Genomic DNA, 25,274 nt, shown 5'->3' with positions numbered 1-25,274 from the left:
TTCACAGAAAAGTGAAATCACAGTAAAAAAATGTTTCCTACCTGCTCTATGTAGCACATTACTTTCTGAAAGTACAGTAGTTCCCTACTTACCATATGTAGTACAGTACTTTCTGAAGGTAGAATGTCAATTAGCTCTATTCTGAAGGTAGAATGTCAATTAGCTCTATTCCTAAAGTTGCAACTTACAAATTTGAGTGCTCAGACAGCATTTCAGATGAGGCAATACAGAGACTATAGTGTAGTGCATATTTTGATGCAGCTATGAAAAAAAGTTTGAATTATTTTTAAAAGAAAAATCTAATTGTAAAAATCCTAGTGTGGTTTAAATATGCAGTAGGACTAACCAAAAAATGTAGTAACTGTTCTTAATAGGTTATTACTTTATGCCAAAATACCACTGTTAACATTAAACTATTAAATAAATTGTTATGAAGCACTTGCTTTTAAAAGCAAATTTTATAGGACTGAGGTTTAACAAGGAAAATTTAGTGTTTTCATCTGATGAGAGACTGATGCAGAGAGAGCCTAAGTACCAAGGCAAAAAATGGTTAGCATCAGTCTTTTAGTGTTGGAGAGATTTTTGTTGGGTTTGGTTTTGGTTTGTTTTGAGCGGGAGGAGGAAGGGGAGTTTTGGGGTTTTTTTTGGTTTGTTGTTTTTTTTTTGGTTGGTTGGTTGGGGTTTTGTAGCAGTCTAATAATTGTACTCAAACTGGCAAACCCCCCCCCACATACCAGGCACCAGATTTACCATATGAATTCCTAATCATACCTGATTTTCAAATTATGTACAGTGTTTAACTGAATAATTCTGCTTACATTCCTGAGAGCATCTACATTTGATTAAGACTGCACATAAATTACGACCTGAGGATTGGTGCAGAAGGCACAGGGCTTACCTCTGAATTACACCTGAAGGAAAGGCTAAACTTCAGTGTACAAAGGAGAAGCTACTATTTGCAGCAAAGACTATTTTTGACAATTAAATTATGTTTAAGATTCAGGAATCATGAACATATGTTTTAGATGTTTAATAATGAAATTTCCCATCATTGTATTTTATATATACATTTTTATACACTACATTAGTTCCTAAGTAACCATCAAGACAACTGTAGATGTTTCGATGATTAGACCAAGAAATCCTTGTTCTTCCTCGAAAGTCCATTTCAGTATAAAAACTGCTGGGAGTAAAAGAGATACTGAAAGGTATTGTAGAAAGGAACAATAATGAAGGAGGAAAAAAGTCAATGGAAAAAAGCGAATTAATGAAATGCAGAGGAATAAACACAGAGGAAGACATGATAAGGAAGAGAACATCTGGACTAAATTTTATGGAGAACAAGAAAATGCAAGAGAACACAGAACAGGAGAACCAGAAAATCAGACTGGGAAAACAGAGGAGCTAAATCTAAAAGTGTTTGTCTTCAGAAGTCCTGGAGCTTGGTTCAGTCAGATCTATTCAAGACTCCCAGGTATATACAGAGTGAAAAAATGGACTCACAGTAGGAGATGCTTGGGATGGTGGCACAAGACACAACCACTGTCAACATCATTAGTCTCTGGACTGTGACAGCAGTAGATTTATATCAGTTTCATTCAGAAGTAATTACTTGAGGCAGTAAAACTTTTGGAAAGGAACAGCTGCCTAAACTGGAGGGCATATATTGTCTCAGACCATGTTTTCAGAAGTATTCTGCATGATTTTTTTTCTAAGCTTTTAATGTAAAAGCCCCCTCTAGGAGAGAGGTAAAAAAGTAGAAGAAAAGAGATCAGAAGGATTACTACATTTGAAAGACAAGTACTGCTTTAAAACCAGTAGTGGCAAGAACTAAACCTTTAATATACATTGGCTTGGATGTCTTCAATCAGAACTATGAAAGAATTTTGAATCTCTAAAGGTAGATTTTTATACTGCATACACTAAAACAAGACAACTTCAGACAGAAGGTGAAAACTCCTATCAGCTGGGGGAACAACATGAAAGGTTCTGAAAACAAAGGCTGCCTTCTCCAGCTGTGTCCTTTTGAGACAAATCCATACTTTTAATTCCGTAACTGTCAGAGGCTTTCAATAAACACCACATTTTCTTCTGCTATGTCCTCACAGGAAAATCTCCTTCTCCTTTTAGGACAATCTTAAAGGCTTAGTTTTGGATCTATACAAGCCTGTACTCCCTGAGACTATCTATTTGGTATATACGCTGACATTCCAGAAAAAGAACTGACCTCAGCATATTCAGTTGCTCTGCGAAACCCTCAGGCACTCTCCCTCCACCAGGGCATTCAGTCTGACACCAAACACAACACCCAGATCAAAGCAAACAGGTGGCCTTTTGAAAAAACGTTGGAATGACCACAAAAGAAGCAACTAAACCCCCCCATATAACAGATGCACCACCCTCAAGCTGTCTGTTACAAGCCATTTGTTGCGTGCTCACTGAAATAATGAAATGTTAGTTTTCCCACCTGTGACTGTGGAGGAGTGCATTGAAAGCCAATCCATCAGACCAGCTACTGGTGAAGTTGATAACATTGACCTGTGGGTAATTACGAGTCAATTGGCGGACCCAGCTCAGTAGAATCTTTTCACTGTTTGTCTGCTGCAGTCCAGCCATGATGTTTTTCATTACATCTTTGACCTGCAATAGGAAACAATTTCATTAATGATTGAACTCATTAAAAGCTGACTTTTCTTTTTTTTTGACCCAAAGAAACTTCAGTTGCCTAGATATAAACCTTAAATAAAAAAACCCCTCAGTAATTACAGAACATACTTGTCACAACCTAATGATAGCAGTCAAGTCTGAATGATTAAAGACAACTGATACTGACTTATTAATCATGATTGCTGATGCATTCAGTACATTCATCCCTATGGCACATGAAACATTCTATGCATGAACAGAGATGGAACATTTACTTGCACCACTTATGGGAACAGAGTTCATTCAGACTAAGCTTTTCTCCTTTCGGTTTTCTTTCTTGGAAATAGATCCTTAGTTAATTTGATACATTATAACAAAATTTGATGTAACAATTAAAAGCATTCTCTCACTGGCAGAGCTGAAATAAGTATCAAGGTAAAGCAAGTGTGCTCAGTGCACAGAAGATAATATTTTTTACTTAAATGTTCAAGTGATTTTTCACTGCACACTTTAAAAGGTTATTTTATGTGTTTCTTTTTCATGATAGTTAATATTCCTCTTTCGTTAAAGAAAGCTCTCTATCCTTACTGTTTTACAAAAACAATCAACCAAACAAACCTGTTCTGAGAGCTCCTGTTAGCATGGAATTTAACATCATTTAGCCAATTATATATTTCTTAGCTACTATTTCACTAGTGAAAGAGCACCCAAAAGTTCTGTTAAGAAGTCTATCATTTATTTTATCATAAAGTAATCCCTTTTAAATCATTGCTTCCTCCATACATATTGTAAAGAGTAATAACCCATTTAAAGTGCTCCCTAAGATGTAATTTAATTATAAAGTTGCTTATTCTTGCTTATTCATTTACGGAGTATGTAATTGTGCTGCAATTCTCCACTTGAATTGCTCTGCTACTTTTTGATAATGGATGAAACACTTTGAAATTGTAAAAAACACCCAAAAAAACCCCATAAAATAACATGCAGAAGATGTAATCTCAAAGAATAATAAATCCCCCAAAAGAATTGGATACTATGGTTTTGTAGAAAAAAAAAATAATGCACATCTCATTTTATTATTCAGTCTGGTAAGTTGTTTGCTAGATTCATAGTAATTAATACAATAACTTGAATAAGTGAAGATATGCATTACTAATAGAATGTCTTGTTTTGACGTTGCAGATACGTATAACCCAAAATGTATCAGTACCTTCAATTTTCCTTTCAGACTTAGGTATACTAAGTTGAATTTATATATATTAGTTCTTGAGATGAGCAGAGAAACTGATCCTCCTGACATTTCATGGGACACATTTCTGCCTTTAGTTTCTGCCTTTAGTTTAATTTAAGACTGTTATTTACATGAATGGAAATTAATATAAAGTTCTGCCAGGTAGGAACAGCAGCATCTTATAGATGCCTCCATTTCCACACCAGGAGACATAAAATAGAGAGAGAAAATTGAGAAATATACCCTTTACTTTTGCTACATATGTCTGAACGGATATTGAGGTTTTTACTAGTATTTTTTGTGACTTCAGCACTGAGAGCTGACAGAGTAGATTCACATGATTCAGAAAGAAGCTAAAAGATTTGCCTTTTGTATTTCTACATAAAAACATTTCTCTGGTATTAAAAAAAAAAAAAATTTTGGTTTTCATGAATCTAGATGACCAAGGAATCAGGCCCAGCCAACATGGATTTAGGAAGGGCAGGTCCTGCCTCACCAACCTGATCTCCTTCTATGATCAGGTGACAGCCTGGTGGACGTAGGAAAGGCTGTGGATGTAGTCTACCTGGACTTCAGCAAGGCCTTTGACACTGTCCCCCACAGCAAACTCCTGGCCAAGCTGTCAGCCTGTGGCTTGGACAGCAGCACTCTGCGCTGGGTTAGGAACTGGCTGGAGGGCCGAGCCCAGAGAGTGGTGGTGAATGGTGCCACATCCAGCTGGCAGCCTGTCACTAGTGGTGTCCCCCAGGGATCAGTGCTGGGCCCCATCCTGTTCAATATCTTTATTGATGATCTGGATGAGGGGATTGAGTCCATCATCAGTAAATTTGCAGATGACACCAAGCTGGGAGCAGGTGTTGATCTGTTAGAAGGTAGAAGGGCTCTGCAGAGGGACCTTGACAGGCTGGACAGATGGGCAGAGTCCAACATGATGGCATTCAACAAATCCAAGTGCTGGGTGCTGCACTTTGGCCACAACAACCCCATGCAGAGCTACAGGCTGGGGTCAGAGTGCCTGGAGAGCAGCCAGGTGGAAAGGGACCTGGGGGTACTGGTTGACAGCAGCTGAACATGAGCCAGCAGTGTGCCCAGGTGGCCAAGAGAGCCAATGGCATCCTGGCCTGCATCAAGAATAGTGTGGCCAGCAGGAGCAGGGAGGTCATTGTACCCCTGTACACAGCACTGGTTAGGCCACACCTTGAGTACTGTGTCCAGTTCTGGGCCCCTCAGTTTAGGAAAGATGTTGAATTGCTGGAGCATGTCCAGAGAAGGGCAACGAGGCTGGTGAGAGGCCTTGAGCACAAGTCCTATGAGGAGAGGCTGAGGGAGCTGGGACTGTTTAGCCTGGAGAAGAGGAGGCTCAGGGGAGACCTCATTGCTGTCTACAACTACCTGAAGGGAGGTTGTAGCCAGGAGGGGGTTGGTCTCTTCTCCCAGGCAACCAGCACCAGAACAAGAGGACACAGTCTCAAGCTGCACCAGGGGAGGTTTAGGCTGGAGGTGAGGAGAAAGTTCTTCACAGAGAGAGTGGTTGGCCATTGGAATGTGCTGCCCAGGAAGGTGGTGGAGTCACCATCCCTGGAGGTGTTCAAGAGGGGATTGGACATGGCACTTGGTGCCATGGTTTAGATAGTCATGAGGTTTAGGGTGACAGGTTGGACTCGATGATCTTTGAGGTCTCTTCCAACCTTGATTCTATGATTCTAGATGCTAAAAATAAGAAAAGTTTCACAACTGTAATATAGTGTACCAAATATAAACAATATGAAAAACTAGAAATATGGGAATGGAGAATTGTCCAAACCAGAATTTTGTTATTCCTTTTGGATTTTGTATTGACAAATGCAGATTTTATCCGAATATTACATGCAAAGCAAACTATCCTTTCATATGAAAGGATAGCCAAATGATTTTAGAAACACAAGACTGATAAATATGAAAGTCCATAATATATAGAAAAGATCAAATGTTTCTGTTGACTTCAACATAAGAGAAAGGAGAAATAGGTATGAACAGAGGAAATTAGGAAAAAAACAAATCAACAATGGGCCATCAAGAAGCCAATTATTCAAAGAATCCAGATGATATTTTTTTGCTTAAAAGAGACCAAGACAAAAAAAAAAAATAGCGTTTATTTCCACTTTTGACTAAACAAATAGAAAATTCAAATGCATCTGGTTGAATTTAATGTGCTGAAAATTAATAAAGATTTACTGCAATATTTCTGCATTTCTCTGCAGCAGTGGACTGTTAATGTTATGCTGTTTTCTTGTCTACTAGGGAATGTCAGGCTTTTAAAATAATGAAATAGAAAGGTCTGATCTCACCTTGAAATATGAGGTCACTTTCTATTTAGTGAGAAATGGTGGAAAACTACATCCAGAACTAAAGAGCGCTTGTCCTCCCGAGCTCCCCAAGGGATGCTGCCATCCCTCCCATCCCACCCTGGCACCTCAGCAGCACTGTGCAGCACCACACCATGCCATGCCATGCCATGCCATGCCATGTCCCTTTGGGTGCAGCACACTGCTGCCTTAAGAGCAGCTGGGCCCTGAAGCAAGATCAGCACCTGCTGGCTGAAACTGAAGTCAGCATTTGAAGGCTTCTCAGTTAAGATGTATTGATAGCTGTTTGTAGAGCTGTGTTCATGTCAGCCTAAAGAGCTTTTGGATGGATAAACTCCTTCAACATTCAGACTCAAAAGCTACAGCTGTTTCAGTATCTAGTAGACTGCTGCTTGCTGTCAAAGGATGAGTTGACCTCTGATACTCATTTCTTTGTTACTTCTCCTCTCTATTGCAGTATATCCTGGCAGGAAACAAAACTTTATGGTGTAGGAAACTCCAACTCCCAGAGAATAAAAATCCTTGCTCTTCCTGGGGAATGGACCTACACTATGACAATACGAAAAGATTCCATTTTTAATAGAAAGGAGGAAAAAGATACCACCAAGAAAACTTCCAGAAATGTCAACCTGCCAAATGAAAAGCTCTGAACAGAATGTGAGCAATGGCATTCACGTCACAACATGAGAAGTGGTCAAAAGCAGTCCACCCAGGCTGGGCTCATGGTGGCATTGGATCTATGATCTCAAGTCTCCCTGTTGCAGGACCACATCTTGGAGCATAGCACTGTGTGTAAGGTGTCTAGGAACACAGCAAGGTCTCAGGTTTGTGCTATATCTTTTTCACCTAAAATCAGCACTCAGGCTCATAACATTTGATAAGACTGGCACTTGGCTTCAGAATGTCAGACCCTAGAAGGAAGGGAAGGAAGAAGGAGAGAATCTAAAAAAAGTATTCTCAAAGCAAGGTGCTTTCATTTTCTTCAATCAAATAGGAGCCAGCTTACAGCTCTCTGACAGAATGTCAGTATTTTTCACTTGATATATTTCATAGAATCATAGAATTGTTCTGTTTTGAAAAGAACTCTAAGATCATCGAATCCAACCAGCCATCTAACACCACCATGGCCATTAAACCATGTTCCAAAGTGCCACGTCCACATGTGTCTTGAACACTTCTGGGCACAGTGATTCCACCACTTTTCCGGGTAACCTATTTCAATGCCTGAACACTCTTTCTGTAAAGAAATTTTTCCTAATATCCAATCTAAACCTCCCCAGGAAAAATTTCAGAATAGTTCCTCTCACTATATCACCTGACACTAGAGAGAATAGAGGATGCCCTCCCCCCACCTCCCACTACAACCTTCTTTCAGGTAGTTGGAGAGAGCAATGAGGTCTTTCCTCAGCCTCCTCTTCTGCAGACTAAACAATCCCAGTTTCCTCAGCAACTCTTTGTAAGATTTGTTCTCTAGACCCTTCAGCAGCTTCATTGCCCTTCTCTGGACAGACTCCAGCACTCAAAGTCTTGCTTCTTCTGAAGGGCCCAAAACTGAACACAGCGTTTGAGGTGTGGTCTCCACCAGTGCTGACTACAGGGGCATGATCACTTCCCTACTCTTGCTGGCCACATTATTCCTGATGCAGTCCAGGATGCTGTTTGCCTTATTGGCCACCTGAGCACTTTGCTGGCACATGTTCAGAGAGCTATCAATCAGCACCCCCAGGTCCTTCTCTGTCAGACAACTTTCCAGCCATTCCACCCCAAGCCCATAGAGTTGCATAGGGTTATGGTGACCCAAGTGTAGGACCTGGCACTTGGCTTTATTAAGCCTCATACAACTGACCTTGGCCCATTGATGCAGCCTGTCCAGGTATTCTGATTTCTCTTCCACTTCAGATATTGATTCATGTATGATATTCTATTTCAGGCATTCTGATTGCATAGATTGCTTTATAGCTAAAATCCACTAAACTCTTTCAAAGTACATTTTAAAGAACTCTCTTAAGAACATGTTCATAGATGTTCAAGACACCTATCAAAGTAAATGATATTCTTTGGTCATTGATTCAAGGTGGATTGACAGAACCATTCATATTTCATCTCTACCATTATAAATCAAAATAAAATAAAATGCTAATTCCAAAGAAAATAAAGGGTCTGCAAAGAGCAGACAACAAGTCTGATGCTTTACATAAGTATCCAGATGAGGCTGACTGTTGAACCTCTTTCTGAAATATTTACCTTATGTATATGGGTATTATTTTGCCAATACCCCCCCAACCCCTCCCCCAACCTCCCCCACCCCCTAGGTTTTGTTTGTTTGTTTCGGTTTTTTGAACAAATTTAAGATGTGGCTGTGACTTTCACCAAATATTTTTTCTGTTTTTTTTTTGTTGTTGTTGCTGTTGCTGGGGTTTTGTTTGTTTGTGTGCTTGCTTGTTTGCTTATTTTCCTACTCTACAGGAAAATGAGTTTGCTCTTAAAATGAAACTAAAAAAGCCTGCGTAGTGTAATATAGACTTTTCCTACTCTTAAGAGCCTTTGTCAAACATAACAGTTCAGATATCCATGGGTTTGTTTTGCTTTTGCTTAAATATTAATGTTGCAGTGAGGCTGGGATCATGGAACTGTGAGAAAGAGGGCAGCAGCTTTAAGGAAATAGAAACTCTAATAAATTCAGCACTATAAAGAGCTTTGGCAGCAGGTGTTTAACTCAAAAAGATGGTTCAATTTCAGTGAAACTTAATAATAATATGAAAGACAGATAAGAAAGGACATAATCATCACAGGGGATATGGAAAGCCACAAGATTTCTACTGAACTGGATTGAAAGTGGCAAGAATGAGTCAAATCTGCTGCTGCAATGCCTCTGCCAATGCCTTCCTTTAGTGTGACTGCTGATACCCACTCAGAGTTCTACTGCCTCATTATTCCTTTCATGCACTTCTTTTTTTTTTTTTTTTTTTTTTTCTTTTTTCACTTTTTACAGAACAACATTGAAATTTTGTCAAGACACAGTATTGTTGTCACATATAGGAAAGTTCTGTGCTAACTTGGTCCTGGCTGCAGCATATGAAAGTTGGAAAAGCTTCTTGCCTGTGCATCTGTGACAAAATAACTGCACACAAAACTCCTTTTTTTTTTTTTTTCCCTACAGAGAAACTTTCTCTAGGTGACTCTTCTCAGGTCTGCAAGTTCTTGGAAGCAGAAAGTGAAAAGTTTTCAAAGGCAGGATTGCACCATCATTCACAAACTGCACCAGCAGCATGCACTAAATCACTCCTACAGATTGTAAATAAATATAATGGCCTTGAAAAGTTATTGCAGGTAACAAGATGTTTTATCCAACTATAGATGATTGAGAGAGAAGTTTGGTGGCCCTGACTCCATAATTTAGTCTTTAACAACAGCTTGTCATGCTTCCAGCTGCTTAGTGCCAAGAACAATCTGTGGAAGGCAAAATGGTACCAATAGGAAGAAGCATCCTTTCTTAAGAAAGTTACAGCCTTGTTTCACCAGAAATGCTGCCAATACATAAAATACTGACAACACATAAACGAGGTAGAACAATCACAAACATATTTTAGATCATTAAAATCACTTCAAAATTTAAAATAAAATCTTGAAAAGAGCAAAGATTTTCTCCACAGAGCTGTAAATAAGCATGGGATATTCACTTGAAATCACAGGTACAGCTGCTGTCACAGTTATCCTTAGGCTCAAGATGAAGCCTGAAACCTATGTAAGCAAGCAGTACCCTAATAGCAGATGCCAGACTGTAACAGGGAATTTGTGTCTTCTGTGTGTGTACAAGTATGCACTAAGAAGAATGAAAGGAAAAGCTGAAAGAAAAACTATCAACTATACTGCTAATACTAAAGCACATCTTTAACACGTGGCTTCAGGATAAACCATGAATGAATCAAAACATAAATTTGAACATGGTCACCTCAGTCCATAATTCATATAAATTGAAGCACAATGATTCAAGGATTGCTGGTAAAAGTTACACAGCTAGGTGTCATAGTCCATCTGCTCTTAATAAGTAATTTAGCACAATGTTATGTCATCACAGTAGGATATTGGAATATGAGGCAAAGGAAGAAGCGATTTAACTATTTTCAGGTTTTCTGTGTTGCTTCCACTACATGTTCTGTAAAATCAGAAAAAAAATATTCCTTATTTCAATGTGATTTTTGATCAGAGTGTTTAATTTTTAGTATAAGTCTTCTAGGCTTTTCTTCCCATCATCTTTGAAAAGCTAAGAAACACTTAAAGAATATTTCTTGGGAAACAGAGCCAACACAAATCAACAGACTCTTAGCCCAGATTCATTAAAACACACAGACTCAGAGCATCTACATGCTAGCTCTTTTTGAATTTTAACTTTACTGCTGTCTCAGAATTTACTTAAGTGTCCTTATCTACCATGTTGGCTTTTATGACATCTGTATCATAATCCTTTATTTCTCTCTAAAGTGACAGGGAGTTGAATGAGTCACATCTGCTTTAATAAACTGTCAGAGTAGCATCTTCTTGGTGTTATAAAAATAATTTTTGCAGGATGGGTCAGCACTGAAAAGCAACAAATGTAATTATTTAATTAAGATATAAACGTCACTCTAAGACACTAAAAAGAAATGTGATTATGAAAGCTGTATAATTACATTGCCATTTTCCCTACAACAATTGTATTGTATGTTCTCTTGCAACATTTGACTGTGAAATTAAGAGTCCAAAGAGCTGCTGCTAATTCTCTAAACCCTATTTTATCTTAAGATTCTCAGTATCCTAGATGGTATGTGAACAGACTGTCATAATACTTGCTGACTTAGGACATTGCTGTCAATGTCTGTGTTTACTTTGCAGGTTGTGGCTGGATAGTAATAGAAAAAAAGATCACTAGAATAAAGGTACTTCATGGAAAGTAAGCAGCACCGCCACTCACCTGCCAGTGGAGGATTATGTTCCAAATCAAACCAAGCGTTAGTTTATGATTTCCATCCACAATGTCTGAGCTCCCAATATTTACCAAATCAACCTATTAAAGAAAGAAAGAAAGAAACAAAAATATTTGTATAAGATTAACAGCAAGCATAAGAAGTTGGTGTGATTTTCATACATTTGGTGTTACATTTTCTTTGTGGGGAGGAATGGGCCAGGGTAAATATCTCGTTTGGTTTCTGTTGTTTAGTAAACACCTAACTCATGTTTTATAAATGGCACAATTAATGGGCTGGCAAAAAAAGCAAGCAGTGATCTAGAGTTCCAATTATTCCAGTTAGAGCATGTTGCAAATATACACAACTAAAAGTAATAGTTAATAACTCAAAAAATCATTTAGATTAAGCCACTATTGTTATAAATCACAAAACTGGTAGATGACACAGAAAAAACCCAAACCTATATTATACTCCATATTACCTTACATAGTATTCCTTGTTGAAAGCTACACACACATCTAGACACTATAAGAATTTACAAAACCAAGATATTGTTTTACATATTTAGATTAAAAGAGAATTTATTTTGCCTTCATTAAATTCTACAATGTATAATGCAAGGCAGGATGTGTTCTGGAGTACGGAGAAATGAATTATTGTGATCTATGCCAGACATTTCCACATTAGGTTGTCCAATAAATGTTGTTTTCCATTATTATATTATGCATTTGCAACCCCATAATGCATCAGCATTTCCTACCCTGGACTATTCTGTCCTCCACATGTGAAATGATCCTTCACACTCCCCCATTTTTTATGATGCCTAAATAAGAAAGCCAAATTCAGGGATGTGAGTACAAGACAATGCAAGCTAAGACTTGCACGTTTGGATGGAAACTGACTCTAAAATTTGCATCTTCACTGTTTCACAGATGCAGTTTTTCATGGTCAAAACTGATACTTATGTAGAGAAGTAACCTCATTCTTTCACAAATTACAGTCAGTGTACCTCTATGGCACTTCTGAAGCTTGTTGGAAGTTACATCTGTAGAATGAATAAAAGTTTTGTACACTCAAAGCAAGCCTCTTTAAAAAAAAAACACATTTATTTCAATGCATCTTTGTATAGGTAATTTTTATTAATCACATACAAAGTATATATTTTGTCTAGAACTCTAAAACTCTCTTAAGAACACTTTTCTTTAAGAACTCACAATTTTGTACTAAAAGCATGTGAGGTTGGCAACTCATTCTACCAACATCTTGGAACATTTCCCAGGTTGAACTTACATTTTATATCCTAAGTTGATTTTATATCCTAAATTTCAAATGTAGCAAGTGACCCACTACAAAGCTTATTATTAGGGTATCACCAACATATTCTACAGGCCAAATCCTCCATCCTTTTTTGGAAATGGAAGCCTGAATACACAGAGCCTATATCTGTTTTACTGAAACAGAGGAACACTTCCCAGTTTGCCTCAGCATTGCCTGAGTCTATACTGGGACAACTCTCACCCCAACATTATCATCTTTCCATAAGAAAAAATACATCTGTAAAATGGACTGACTGGAAGGAGCAGCAATTTTTTGATCTTTTACCACCCAGATGACTGCAGAACCCCAGAGCAAGGATGGCACATACCGGGAGGTTAGTCACAGGATTTAAATAGCTTTAGAACCATTGATTTTGTGTTCCTGAAGTCCCATAGAAATCACTCTGAAGGTTGAGGAAACTATTTCAAAGGCAGATCCTTTGGCTTTATATTAATTTGATATAGTATATCTATGCTAATTATTATGTTGTGTTTAGCTTACAAGCTTTTCACTACATGAATATAATAACACTAAATAATCACTTCACTTTCTAAAGTTTTTTTTTTTCTTCTATAGTCTTCAACTGGTAAACTGTTTTCTTTCTATATATGAAAAGGACTATTATTGCGTCCTGAAAAGTGAATGGAGACCACATTAATGGATTTAGCTGATACATAGTGAATAAATACACGTTCCAGGTATGCAATAAAAACTTTATTGTAGATTGTGAAATAATGTATTGCTGTTTGTTTCTGGATTTTTTTTTAACAATGTCAAGTGTCACAGACATTGAAGAACTGGAAAATTTTTCTTTGGTTTAAATGAAATTCCATTTATAGAAAGAAAAATCAAGTGGAAGTCTTTAAGCCAGTCTTATAAGGTCACTTTCATTTATACACAAATCTTCAGATGGATGAGCATTACCTTAGACTTATAAAATCGATAACTTTATTCAGCAGCTGAACTCATGCATGTTTAGTGACCTACTGCAGCTATAAAGAAATCCAATATAATATGTGGCACAGAATACGTTAGCACTGTTCCATCACATCTTACTGTTAAGTTTAAGCAAACGTTATAGCATATTTGAATTTATTCTCGAGGAGGAGATACGACATAATTAGCTGGCCACTGAAAATGTCTGCTAGAGTTATGAGTCCTTTGGAATGCTTGCCCAAGGAACATATTGGGAGAATATTTACTCAAAAATGATGTACAGGACGCTGGTTAGAAAAGAAAATATTGACATAGTATGATGGAAAATGCTTTTGATATGATTCATTTCCATAATGTTATGAACCATAAAGAAGAGACAGCAATAAAAATTCACAAAAAAAAAAAGGATTTTTTTGTATGAAAAGCCTTAGTTTTTCAGATTGCACAATTGTTAAGAGATAGTGAGGAGATATTTTGATAGGCAGCACCTTCTAAACAGTTGTGAATGACTTCTTGTAATTAACCTTTTAAAATATATTTTAAATGCCATGCATCGCCATGAAACACTGCATGTTCATTTGTCTTCAGATAGCACCCACTGTAGATATGTGACTCATACATTTGCTGGCAGAGGATTTCAAACTCTTTGAACCTGAGTCAACAATGCGCTCAGGTAGCCAAAAAGGTCGACATCATCCTGGCACATATCAGAAATAATGTGGCCAGCAGAAGTAGGGAAGTGATTGCACCCCTGTACTTGGCAGTAGTGAAGCTGCACCTCAAATGCTCTGTTCAGTTTTGGGCCCTGGGACACTGAGTTGCTGGAATGTGTCCAGAGAAGAGCAGTAAATTTGGAGAAGGGTCTGGAGAACAAGTCTTATGAAGAGTGGCTGAGGGAACTGGGGTTGTTTAGTCTGGAGAACAAGAGGCTGAGGAGAGATCTCATTGCTTTCTCCAACTACCTGAAAGGAGGTTGTAGTGAGGTGGCAGTCTGTCTCTTCTCTATAGTATCAGGCAATAGGATGAGAGGAAATGCCCTGAAATTGTGCCAGGGGAGGTTTAGTTTGGATATTAGCAAAAAAATTCTCTATGGAAAGAGTGGTTGACTGGGGAAGTGATGGAGGTGTTTAAAAGACACATGGACATGGCACTGTGGGATGCAGTTTAATGGTCATAGTGGTGTTAGGTTGACTCTTTGACTCAATGACTTACAGATTTTTTTCCAGTCAAAACTTTTTTTTTGATTGTATGATTCTGTGAAATACATTCTGTACTGGTGCTGAACAACAAAGTTCTTGTTTAGGAGACTAGTTGATGGCATCCCCTGGGAGGTAGTCCTGAAAGACAGTGGAGTCCAGGAAGACCGGACATTCCTCAAAAGGCAGAAAAACAAGCTGTCCCTGTGCATCATAAGACAAGCCAGCAGGGCAGAAGACCATCCTATCCAAGCAGAAAGCTTTGGGTAGAACTCAGGAAGAAAAGGAAAGTCTACTGGTTATGGAAGAAGGGGCAGGCAAATCAGGAAAAGTACAAGACTCCTGAAAGGATATGTCAGGAGAAAATTCTATAGGCCAAAGTTCAACTAGAACTCAATCTGGCCACTGTCATTAAAGATAATAAAAAGGGCTTTCATAAGTATCTGACTCTCACTAATAAATCTGCCTTGACTTTAGTAATTGCATAGTATAGGCTGGAGTTTGATCCAACACTTACAAACCATTAAACAGAGCCTGTGTAGCTGATTACTTACGTTATTTCTCTGCAAGACCTGCAGTGCTTTGTTGACATTGTTCAGAGCGTGAACTCTTGTGGAGCCTTTTTCTTTTGCCTGGAAAAAAAAATAATAAAATAACCTGACTGCTGAAAATCAGAAACTATAATACAGTATGTGTAATTCAAATCTTAAAAATGACACCTGTAATTTTCTATTTTGTAAGTTTATGACAACAGTGAAAATAGCCCCATATATTGTGCATATGCAGCATCCCCATATGAAATACAGTCAGTTGTGAAACAAGTCAGACACACAGTTGGAAGTTAATCTGGTACCATTTTCAGTGAATTAATCATTGAAATGTATCACAGTAACACAGTATATCAGAGGTTGGAAGGGACCTCAAGAGATCATCAGGCCCAAACCCCTGCCAGAGCAGGATCACTTAGGGTAGTCTGCACAGGAATGCATCCAGGTGGAGTTTGAAAGTCTTCAGAGAAGGAGACTCCACAACCATCTCTCAACAGCCTCTTCCAGTGCTCTGTCACCCTCACTGTGAAGAAGTTTCTCCTCATGTTGAGGTGAGATCTTCTATGTTCAAGTTTGAACCCATTGTTTCTTGGCTTATCACTGTGAACCACCCAAAAGAGTCTGGCCCACTCCACTTGACACCCACCCCTCAGATATTTATAGACATTGATCAGATCCCTTCTCAGTCTTCTCTTCTCAAGACTAAACAGCCCCAGGGCTCTCAGTCTCCATAGGGGAGATGCTCAAGTCCCCTAATCATCCTTGTGGCTCTCCACTGGATTCTCTCTAGCAGGTCTCTGTCTCTCTTGAACTGGGAGCCCAAAACTGGACACAGTATTGCAGGTGTGGTCTCAGCAGGGCAGAGTAGAGAGGTAGAAGAACTTCCCTAGCCCTGCTGGACACACCTTTGTTAATGCATCCCAGGATCCCATTGGCTTTCTTGGCCACAAGAACACATTGTTGTTCCATGCAGAACTTGCTGTCCACCAGCACTCCAAGGTCTTACTCTGTGGAGCTGCTTTCCAGCAGGGCAGCTCCTAACCTGTACTGGTGCCTGTTGTTATTCCTCCCCAGATGTAGGATCCTGCACTTGTCCTTATTAAACTTCATGTGGTTTGCCTGCACCCAGTGTATAAAATCAGATAATTTCAAATTTTTTTTTTATTATGATTCATCTTCTTCTTCATGGCACAAATTAGGAGCATTACTATGGCAACCAAACGATAAGCATCAGTTTGCTTAATATTTATTTACAAATATATTCTCTCGGATTTTGATTATCAAACTACTAGCCTGCCTCACAACTCTTTTAGGAGAAAGTTTCAGACAAAAATCCCAAGCTCAAAATCCATCAGGAACAAAAGAAAGGATATTTAAAAATATATGTGATGTGTCACTTTAGAATTTCCAGGTAAGAAGAGCAATCTCTCTTTTCAAATGTACCACTCCAATATGCAAACTGTATATTAAATTTATCAGCAAAACACTCTGATTCTCCACATTAAATGTGTATTTGGCACAAATATCTACTGCTAAATAATTTCTGGATTTCAGCTAAAATTGGAATATCTAAACAAACACCACTTCAGTCATGCTTCTCTTTCCCATACCTCCTTAATAAGTGTGTATAACCAAGTATAACATCTGCATTTTAAATATAGAATCATAAAATAATCTGGGTTGGAAGGGACTTCCAAAGGTCATCTAGTCCAATTCCCACTGCAGTCAGCAGGGACATCCTCAAGTAGATCAGGTTGCCCAGAGCCTTGTCAAGCCTCACTTTGAATATCTCCAGGGACGGGGCCTCAATTAGCCCCCTGGGCAGCCTGTTCCAGTGTTCAGCCACCCTCATGGTAAAGAGCTTGTTCCTAGCATTCAGACTAAGTCTACTCTTCTCTAGTCTGAAGCCTAACAGAGAGTTACTACCTAATATAGCTCTCAGTCACTGTTTCCTCAGTTTCAAATGAAACTAAAAAATATTCAGACTTTTAAAAACAGTTTCCAAAGGCCCTTATCAATGTCAGAAATTAATGAACCACATCTACTACAATTATCACCACCTCAAGGCTTCAATATGCAATAAACCTTTTCACATACACATACAAGTTTTTGGCCTGTAAGGCATTCCAGAAGCTCCAGAAGTCTTCGTCCATCTCGAAAATCATTAAAAAGGTCTTCAATGTAACGTCTTCCAAACTGAAATGAAATGGAGGCTTTAGTTAGTATAAAAACCAAAAGAAAGGAAGAATTTTATTGCTAAAATAAGACTGGGAAGCCATAAAAAAATTATACATTCCAAACTGGTGTATTCCACCTATGTAAGTATGCTGTATTAATTAAATTATAAATATGAAAGGTATGATGAAAAGCGAAGAAGGAAAATATCTTACAACCAAACTGATAGGATTCTTTCACATACATCTGTTTTTAATGGGATTCTATTGCAGGAAGAGAGATCAATTTTAAATGTCTAGTAGGGTTTCTTTCATGTGCAGAAAAAATCTTCAAACTACACAGAGAGAGGTAGGTCTCAGGCTTATTCAAGTGAGGATCTAGAAAACATATCTATGTGCAATGGTTTAGCACAAGGGCTAACTTGCCTGCTCCCCCAACACAAAAGTGAGAGGAAAAGTAACACACAAAACTTGAGAGTTGAGATAAAGAGGTAAGATAATAGTTTAATATATAATGCTATCACAATGCATAATTACCTCAGCTAATAATCTACTTAATCTAATAATACAGTAAATTATTACCTTATCTTAGCCTATTTGCAGAAAAAGTGCAGTGAAATACAGGGAAGAAAAGAAAAAAAAAAGCATAAAACAGAAATCCAAAACCAGCAGCTACCCAACTCCCACCTGTTCCACCACCATGCCTACAGAAAAGAGCCAACACCCAAGAACCCAGAAGCTGCAACTGGAACAGGAAGCCTCCCATGCTGCAGTCTGAACTTCAAGCCCCATGATACTTTGCTCCAGTTAGCACTTTCATTTTTTGAAGCTGGCATGACTGCAGTACGATATGAATAACAGCAGCAGATCCAACTCAGTCCATGACACTATGTTAATAGGATATACTTGGAATTGTGTGGAATCAAGGCTTCATCACTATAAGTGGCTAAAACACAATTCACATTTTGTACATAGCATCAGCAAAAGACAAAAGGAAATACTTGGGATTTTCCCATATGTGACAATGGTAAAAGATTTTCTTTTCCCTAAAACTCAGGTCCTTTTCTGATCTTATGTTTTGACTTATGCATTGAATTAAAAAAAATATATTTTTTTATATTTTAGTCACTCTGCAACTTTTCTGTACACCTATAATTTTTTACATAGCTTTGCACATGTGAGAGCTATTAAGAACCACAATTGAAAACAATGAATATTTTGTGCATTGTCAATAGAATCACATATGTTTTTTTTTTTCTAATTTGTGAAGGTTCACAGATGCTTTGATTGAGTTGAGAGGAAACATCTGTATTTCAATTTGCTAGAATCTGCACCATGCTGACCTACATTGCACATCTAACACTTTCACCACAGAGTAATGTGGAATTGGGGATCTGTATTACACAAAAAGCACTAGCTGGGAATTTTTATTAAAAACTTGCTTTGTCAAAAAGTAACAATTGCTTAAGAACGTTTCTTAAACCAAAATTAAGGACATTTTTCAGTACTAGACTCATATTTCCCTCAATCAATAAATATATATGTGTACAGCAGGAACTTTAGTGCGATTGGACACGCTGGCAGGACTCCTTCGCTTTTTTGTGGCCAAGAAGGTCAATGACATCCTGGGGTGTATCAGAAGGGGTGTGGTTAACAGGTCAAGAGGGGTTCTCCCCTTGCTCTATTCTGCCCTGGTGAGGCCACATCTGAAATATTATGTCCATTTCTGGGCCCCTTAGTTCCCTCAGTTCAAGAAGGACAGGGAACTGCTTGAAAGAGTCCAGCACAGAGCTAATGAAAGGAGTGGAACAGCTCCCTTATGAGGAAAGGGTGAGGGAGTTGGGTCTCTTTAGCTTGGAGGTCACTGAGGGGTGACCTCATTCATGCTTACAAAGATGTGAAGGGCAAGTGTCAGAAGGACAGAGCCAGGCTTTTCTCAGTGATGTCCAGTGATAGGACAAGGAGCAACGGGTGCAAGTTGGATTATAGGAGGTTCCACGTGAACATAAGTAAAAAAATTTTTCATTGTCAGGGTGACAAAACACTGAAACAGGCTGCCCAGAGAGGTTTTGCAGTTTCCCTTTCTGGAGACATTCAAAACCCACCTGGATGCATTCTTGCGTGACCTATTCTAGGTGATCTTGCTCTGGCGGAGGGGTTGGACCCTTCCAACCCCTAATGTTCTGTGATGTTGTGATTCTCTGCTCCTCTTATGGAACAGCTCCTTTCAATCCCCCCAGTTTATGGTAAGGGCTTGTTTTCATTTCACAGAAGAAGCAAAACCAAAACATCAAACATTTTCTACAGCAGTAGGAATCATTGGGTTTTAGCCAGTCTTCACATACTGCACAACCCATTCCAGCTAAGTTTATTTCTAAATTAACACATTTTCTGCCTAAAATACCTGCAAACCTATACTGAATAGATTCACATATGGTTTAGTCAGTCTGCTCAACCCCTTGAATTATCTGTTTAACTATTAGTAATCAGCAGCTCTATTTTCTGCCTTGCATTTACTCTGAGAAATAGTTTTGATAAAATGATTTAAAATTATGGTATGGACAACCCTGTGCCATTATGCAAGACAAGTCACACACAGTATGTGTGATGTTGTCTATTACTTACTCTGTACAACACAAATGTAAAATTAAAACTTATGACCAGATCGGAGAGACTGTATTTTGTTCCCTAATCTTGCAGAACAAAAGTCATTTTTGCAGAGAGGAAGTGCAAGACTTATGCAGTTCTAAGGAAACACTTTAACATTCTGTAGAAAGTTGAAGTGATCAATAGACTCTTCTGTAACACTATGCTGTGCCCATAATGCTACTGAATCACTCTGGGAATATGAGCACAATGACATTTTGATAATAGAATGTAATTCTGTTGCTTTGTATCCTAAGGGAAAAACAAAACTAGCCTTCATAACTCCCTCTGTGTCAGTCTTTCTTCCTTTTTGGAGCATTTAAGCTATTAATAAAGTTTAGGTTGAAATCCTCATAGGACAGCCAAAAGTTCTACTTGCCAAACAAATATAGTGTTGTTTTGTTTTAAAAGCTTTCAGAAAGAAAATGAATACACAGCATGGTACTAGCCCCAGTAGGACATACTAGTTATAAATGTATTACAAGTAAACCTTGAAACAGAAGTTACCAGGTCTTGGAATCATACCTTTAATAATCAACAATTAAAAATACCTTAGGATAGCCTGTGCTACTGCCACACATATAATCCCTAATCTGAAGAATGTTACAATTTTATTGGGAACAAACTAATTAAGTAAACCTTAAAACAAAAGGTACCACTGACTTTTTGTGGTCTTGGAATCATGCTTTTCATTAATCAACAAATAAAAATTCCTTAAGATATCCTGCACTACTGCCACACATATACTTCTTAGCCTGAAGAAGGCTGCTATTTTTCTGGCAAAAGACTAATTAAGTCTTCTTTTTCAAAAAGTGTGATTGACTTCATTGGACAACATTGCAGTAAGACTTCAGAAGAAAAGGGCTCAAACATGCATCAAATATCAGAGAATCACCTCAAAGATCATCCAGTTCCAACCGCACTGCCACGGGCAGGGACACCTATCACTAGATCAGGTTGCTCAGAGCCTCATCCAGCCCGGCCTATAAAAACTTCCAGGGATGGTGTTTCTACCACCTCCCTGGGCAACCTGTTCCAGTGTCTCACCACCCTCACTCTCACCCTAGTGAAGAATTTCTTCCTAACATCCAATCTGAAACTGCCCACTTCCAGTTTTGTTCCATTCCCCCTAGTTCAATCACTACCTGACACCCTAAAAATTCCCTCCCCAGCTTTCTTATAGGCCCCCTTCAGATACTGGAAGGCCACAAGAAGGTCTCCTTGGAGCCTTCTCTTCTCCAGACTGAATAACCTCAGCTCTCTCAGTCTGTCTTCATAGGAGAGGTGCTCCAGCCCTCTGATCATCCTTGTATAATCCATTGGGTCATTAAAAAGCATCTGTTAATCTATAGGAAGCTTTAAAACAATGAAGAAAAAAACCAAGTCCTTTGCTATAAATTTTTGTTGAAATAAGGATCTTTTACAGGTTGTGACCTATACCAACAGCTTTTTGCCTGCAGAGGCATGAAAATGTTCAGAAGAATCCCCTGTGCTGTTTACATTCACATTGATTTGTTACTTTCCCTGTATTACAGACTTATCCAAAATCTAATTTTAAAAAATGCCCAAAACAGCCACATGCTGAATTGTTGGTTCTCACTTAGTTTTTCTTCTTTAAAACCACAATGATAGGGAAACAAAAGAGAGTACAGGACAGAGGGAAGACTGATAATAGTGAATAGGAAGCACAAGGCAACTTTCATCAGTGTGGTACTGATTTCCCAACTGATAGCAATATGAAACTAGAGATTATTGTATGATCTTAATCAATATATATATATACTATTTATAATATTAGTCAAATCAATCAGCAAAGTAATAATCACCTCTTTGTCCCTTACTTGCTTATTTCAGGGTGACTGACAATTAATGAAAGGGTTTGTGAGACTGCAGGCAAGGATAAAAAAGACAAAGAAAAAACAAAGCAAACAAAAAAACAGAATAAAGAAAAAAGAGAGTAAGTGTAAAACTGAAATTGATAAAATAAAACAAAATAAAAACAAGCAAAATTACTTTCTAATCACAAGACTAACAAATGAAAAACCTAAGATAGGGATTTCTTAGATTCTTCATGACTGGAAACAGTCTGGAGAGTTAAGTATATGGCAATTTTAAGTACTGTTTTAACTTACTGTCTTTGTGTTAGATAAAGGTCAAAGCACACAATTCTATCAGTTGAGCCATGGCTGTTCTCTGCAGCAGTGCTATTTACATAACATAAGGGGACCTGAAGGAAATCCAAGGGATTTATTTTGAAAGAAAATCACCAGAAAGGGTGATACAGAAGGGAAGATAAGATTCTTATTTTATCATGGATGAAATTAACTCTCCAATTTAGATAAGGACTGAGGGAAGAAATTCACAAAGTATATTCAAATTAAAAAAAAGACCTAAGATACCATGGTCATCACCACAAGTTTTAGTCTTAGAATGATGGAGTAATGCACAATTAACATATTAGAAAAACATAGAACTTGCATCAGTCTTCTCCCAACTGTTACAAGGGAGTGAAACACAGTTACAGTACTCCATACTAATTAAATGATACACATTCTAGAATGTTTTGACTGTGAATTAGATTGAAATAATGTCTAAAGTGTATTAGTTATTTTCCAAACTCAGAACCAATCTTAAGCCAAAGAACATTACTTAAAAAGATGGATGAGAAAGAAAAGAGAAAATCAGGGAACAGACTGAAAATAAGTGTAGACAGGTAGATGCAGTTGCAATTTTTTGGGTGTGAAGATATTTAGAAATCTTAAAACATCGAGCTCCATCCGATTCATCTCACTACTGTCTACTTCCAATGTCATTCCTGTCATTCTTTCCAAAGAATCTATATTAGACTTTATTCTGTATAAATTTAAGAAATAAATCTTATGAAACAAGTAAATTATCTAAACAGCTCATTCATCAGATACGTTATGGAAGAAGTGACTATTGTGGAGAAATATTATGTGAAGAGCCAGTATTCCATGAACAGACCTCTGCTTAGAGCTACATGAAAGCCAGTGATTGTGAAGATGATACAGAGTAGAACACCAAATAGTTGTCCAGAGATGGTACAAAGACATTCTTTCATGAACATTGCCTCTCCTATTGCCCAGTGCTCAAGAATTAGGAGACAGACTCAAAGAAAAAGAAAAAAAATAGCACAAAACTGTTAGCAGACGTTCTGTTTTAGAATAAATTAGTATAGGCAAATCCCATACTAGGGGAATATAGAACCAAGTGAAAGGCAATAGGAAGAGGAAAGTGTTGGGAAGGGAGGAGAAGGAAAGGAGGGAAGAGGATTAAAAATAAGTCATAGCAAATTTTCTCCCACAAGCAAAAAGGACTTCCATTTCCTTATGTACTAGTGGACACACAAGTCCTTCAGACTCCTGGGACAGAAAAATAATGAGGCTTTAGCCTGGCACAAGACCTGTGTCTCCAGGAAGGACAGGAAACTCAGGCTGCAGAGGCTGGAAGGGAGCTGTATTGTGGTGTGGTATTTACATTTCCACTACTTTCTGCTCAAAATCTGAAAAAAATTAAAGGCATAGCCCTAAACTACCACATGTGGTTCATCTGTACCCTCAGTATGTTGTGCTGTGGAACAGAGAGCCAGAGGTGTCCTGCAGTTTGGCTGGGAGCTGAAGCTGATGACTGATTACTAAAAAATTAAAAGACATGATACAGTCCACAAAGGCAGAAGGATACAAGTCATAAGTCTTCACATAACTTTTAAAAATAATTGTTTCAAGCTCCTTTTGTAAATCTGTAAATTTTGATGAATAGATGTCAATAAGAAAGAAATAAAAGCTTGGTTGGCTTACAGATGTTACCCTTAGTAAGACTTTAAATAATAAGGTGTTTCTTGCAGTCAAGATTTTTGATGCCTCACTCTGTGAAACAATAAAGAAAAGCCATTGAACTAATCTCAACAGATCTTTTGAGCCAGTTTTAATAAAAGAGGGATTATTGATACTTGCTCTTGCTCTCCTAAATATATTAAAAGTTCAATTCCTCTCGCTGACATCCTTGTTTCTCATTTGTTCAGTTCTGCTGGGAAGTTCCATGAATGTGACTGACATTTTCTTTCATTGATTCTGGATTACTATTACAGCAGCAAAAGATATTGTCCCAGTCATAACAGGAGGAAAATGCGGAAAATGCGGCAGGCATATTTTAATTAGGTCACAGCCTTACTGATCCATGGGAAATACTGAGCAATAACTTGAGCCATACAAACCATCCTTCCTCCCTTCATCCTTTTCACCTGTTAATACACAGAGGCACCCATTCTGCTGCAGGTGAAACTCTATGCTGGCCATGTGGAAGGCAAACACAGAACAAGGGGTTTGCCTCTCTACTGCCAGAGCTCCATTCTCTTTCCCAGTTTTTGTGGTAGGTACATTGTGGGTTTTTCTAACTTCAGCTTGCAAGGAATTACAAAGAGAACTAACTGATGAATGGTGATATTTTAAAAATTACTACTACTAACCAAGTGAGAGGAAGGTGATATCTTCCCTGAAGATATCACACTCTTCTCACAAGCGATGAACCAAAAATTTCTATGCATTTCAACAAGGTAGCTACCTACAATACCTGCAGCTGTCCCAGAACACCCAGTTCTAACCCTTAAAGGATCTAGGGGCAGGTCTTACCAATTGTCTGGAGGTAATTCATATTTGAAAGATAGGACCCTCATGGCACTTCTGCTCAGTTGTAAAAGTGTATTTTTGCCTCAGCACAAGTAGTCACTCTGCTTTTCTAATGTAATTACAGAGAAGGATACTCACACACTCCTATGTTTCTGAAGAGTAACTTGTTATTTCCATGTTAAAATGAATCAGAAAAACTCACACACCTCATATCCAGAACAGAAATACGGATGTATTGGTAGGCACAATTAATGTAGCTGTCAGTGGTTTTCTTAGCTCTCAGACAACTGTTTCTAAATTAAATATAAATCAAAGATGAAGCAAATAAATTTGTCATGGTAACTCATACCTCATCTTTGGTTTACACTCACCTAGTTCTTACACAAGGACAGAGAGGTGCAGAATGTTCTGATGTCAAAGTAGTAGGTAATAAACACATGAAGAGCAGTCTCGGCATGTTCTCTAGCTGTTATATAGGCTCTACAAATAATCTGTATTATCTCCTCAGTGCACTTGATTGTACTCTTTTTGAAGCCAGTACGAAAGTCTTTCTGAGACTTAGTATGGAAAATTATTTTCTTTGCAGATTCTTCTAATTTACCTTTCCTTTGCTGAGTTCTATAACATGAATTATGTGATAATT

General features: G+C 38.1%; 1 protein-coding gene across 1 annotated transcript in view; it reads right to left on the bottom strand.

Annotated features, from left to right (window-relative positions):
- Nucleotides 1–2,640, bottom strand: part of DMD (dystrophin) — an 851,798-nt gene extending 849,158 nt beyond the window's left edge. Inside the window, exon 1 of the mRNA XM_054391265.1 lies at nucleotides 2,468–2,640. Coding sequence (XP_054247240.1) covers nucleotides 2,468–2,628 — 161 coding nt within the window. The 5' untranslated portion in view covers nucleotides 2,629–2,640. The remainder of the gene's footprint in view (nucleotides 1–2,467) is intronic.
- Nucleotides 2,641–25,274: the final 22,634 nt, after the last annotated feature.

The sequence above is a fragment of the Indicator indicator genome, chromosome 1 (genome assembly GCF_027791375.1).
Source record: "Indicator indicator isolate 239-I01 chromosome 1, UM_Iind_1.1, whole genome shotgun sequence".
In the NCBI taxonomy this organism is placed as follows: Eukaryota; Metazoa; Chordata; class Aves; order Piciformes; family Indicatoridae; genus Indicator; species Indicator indicator.
This window is presented reverse-complemented; position numbering and strand designations above follow the sequence as displayed.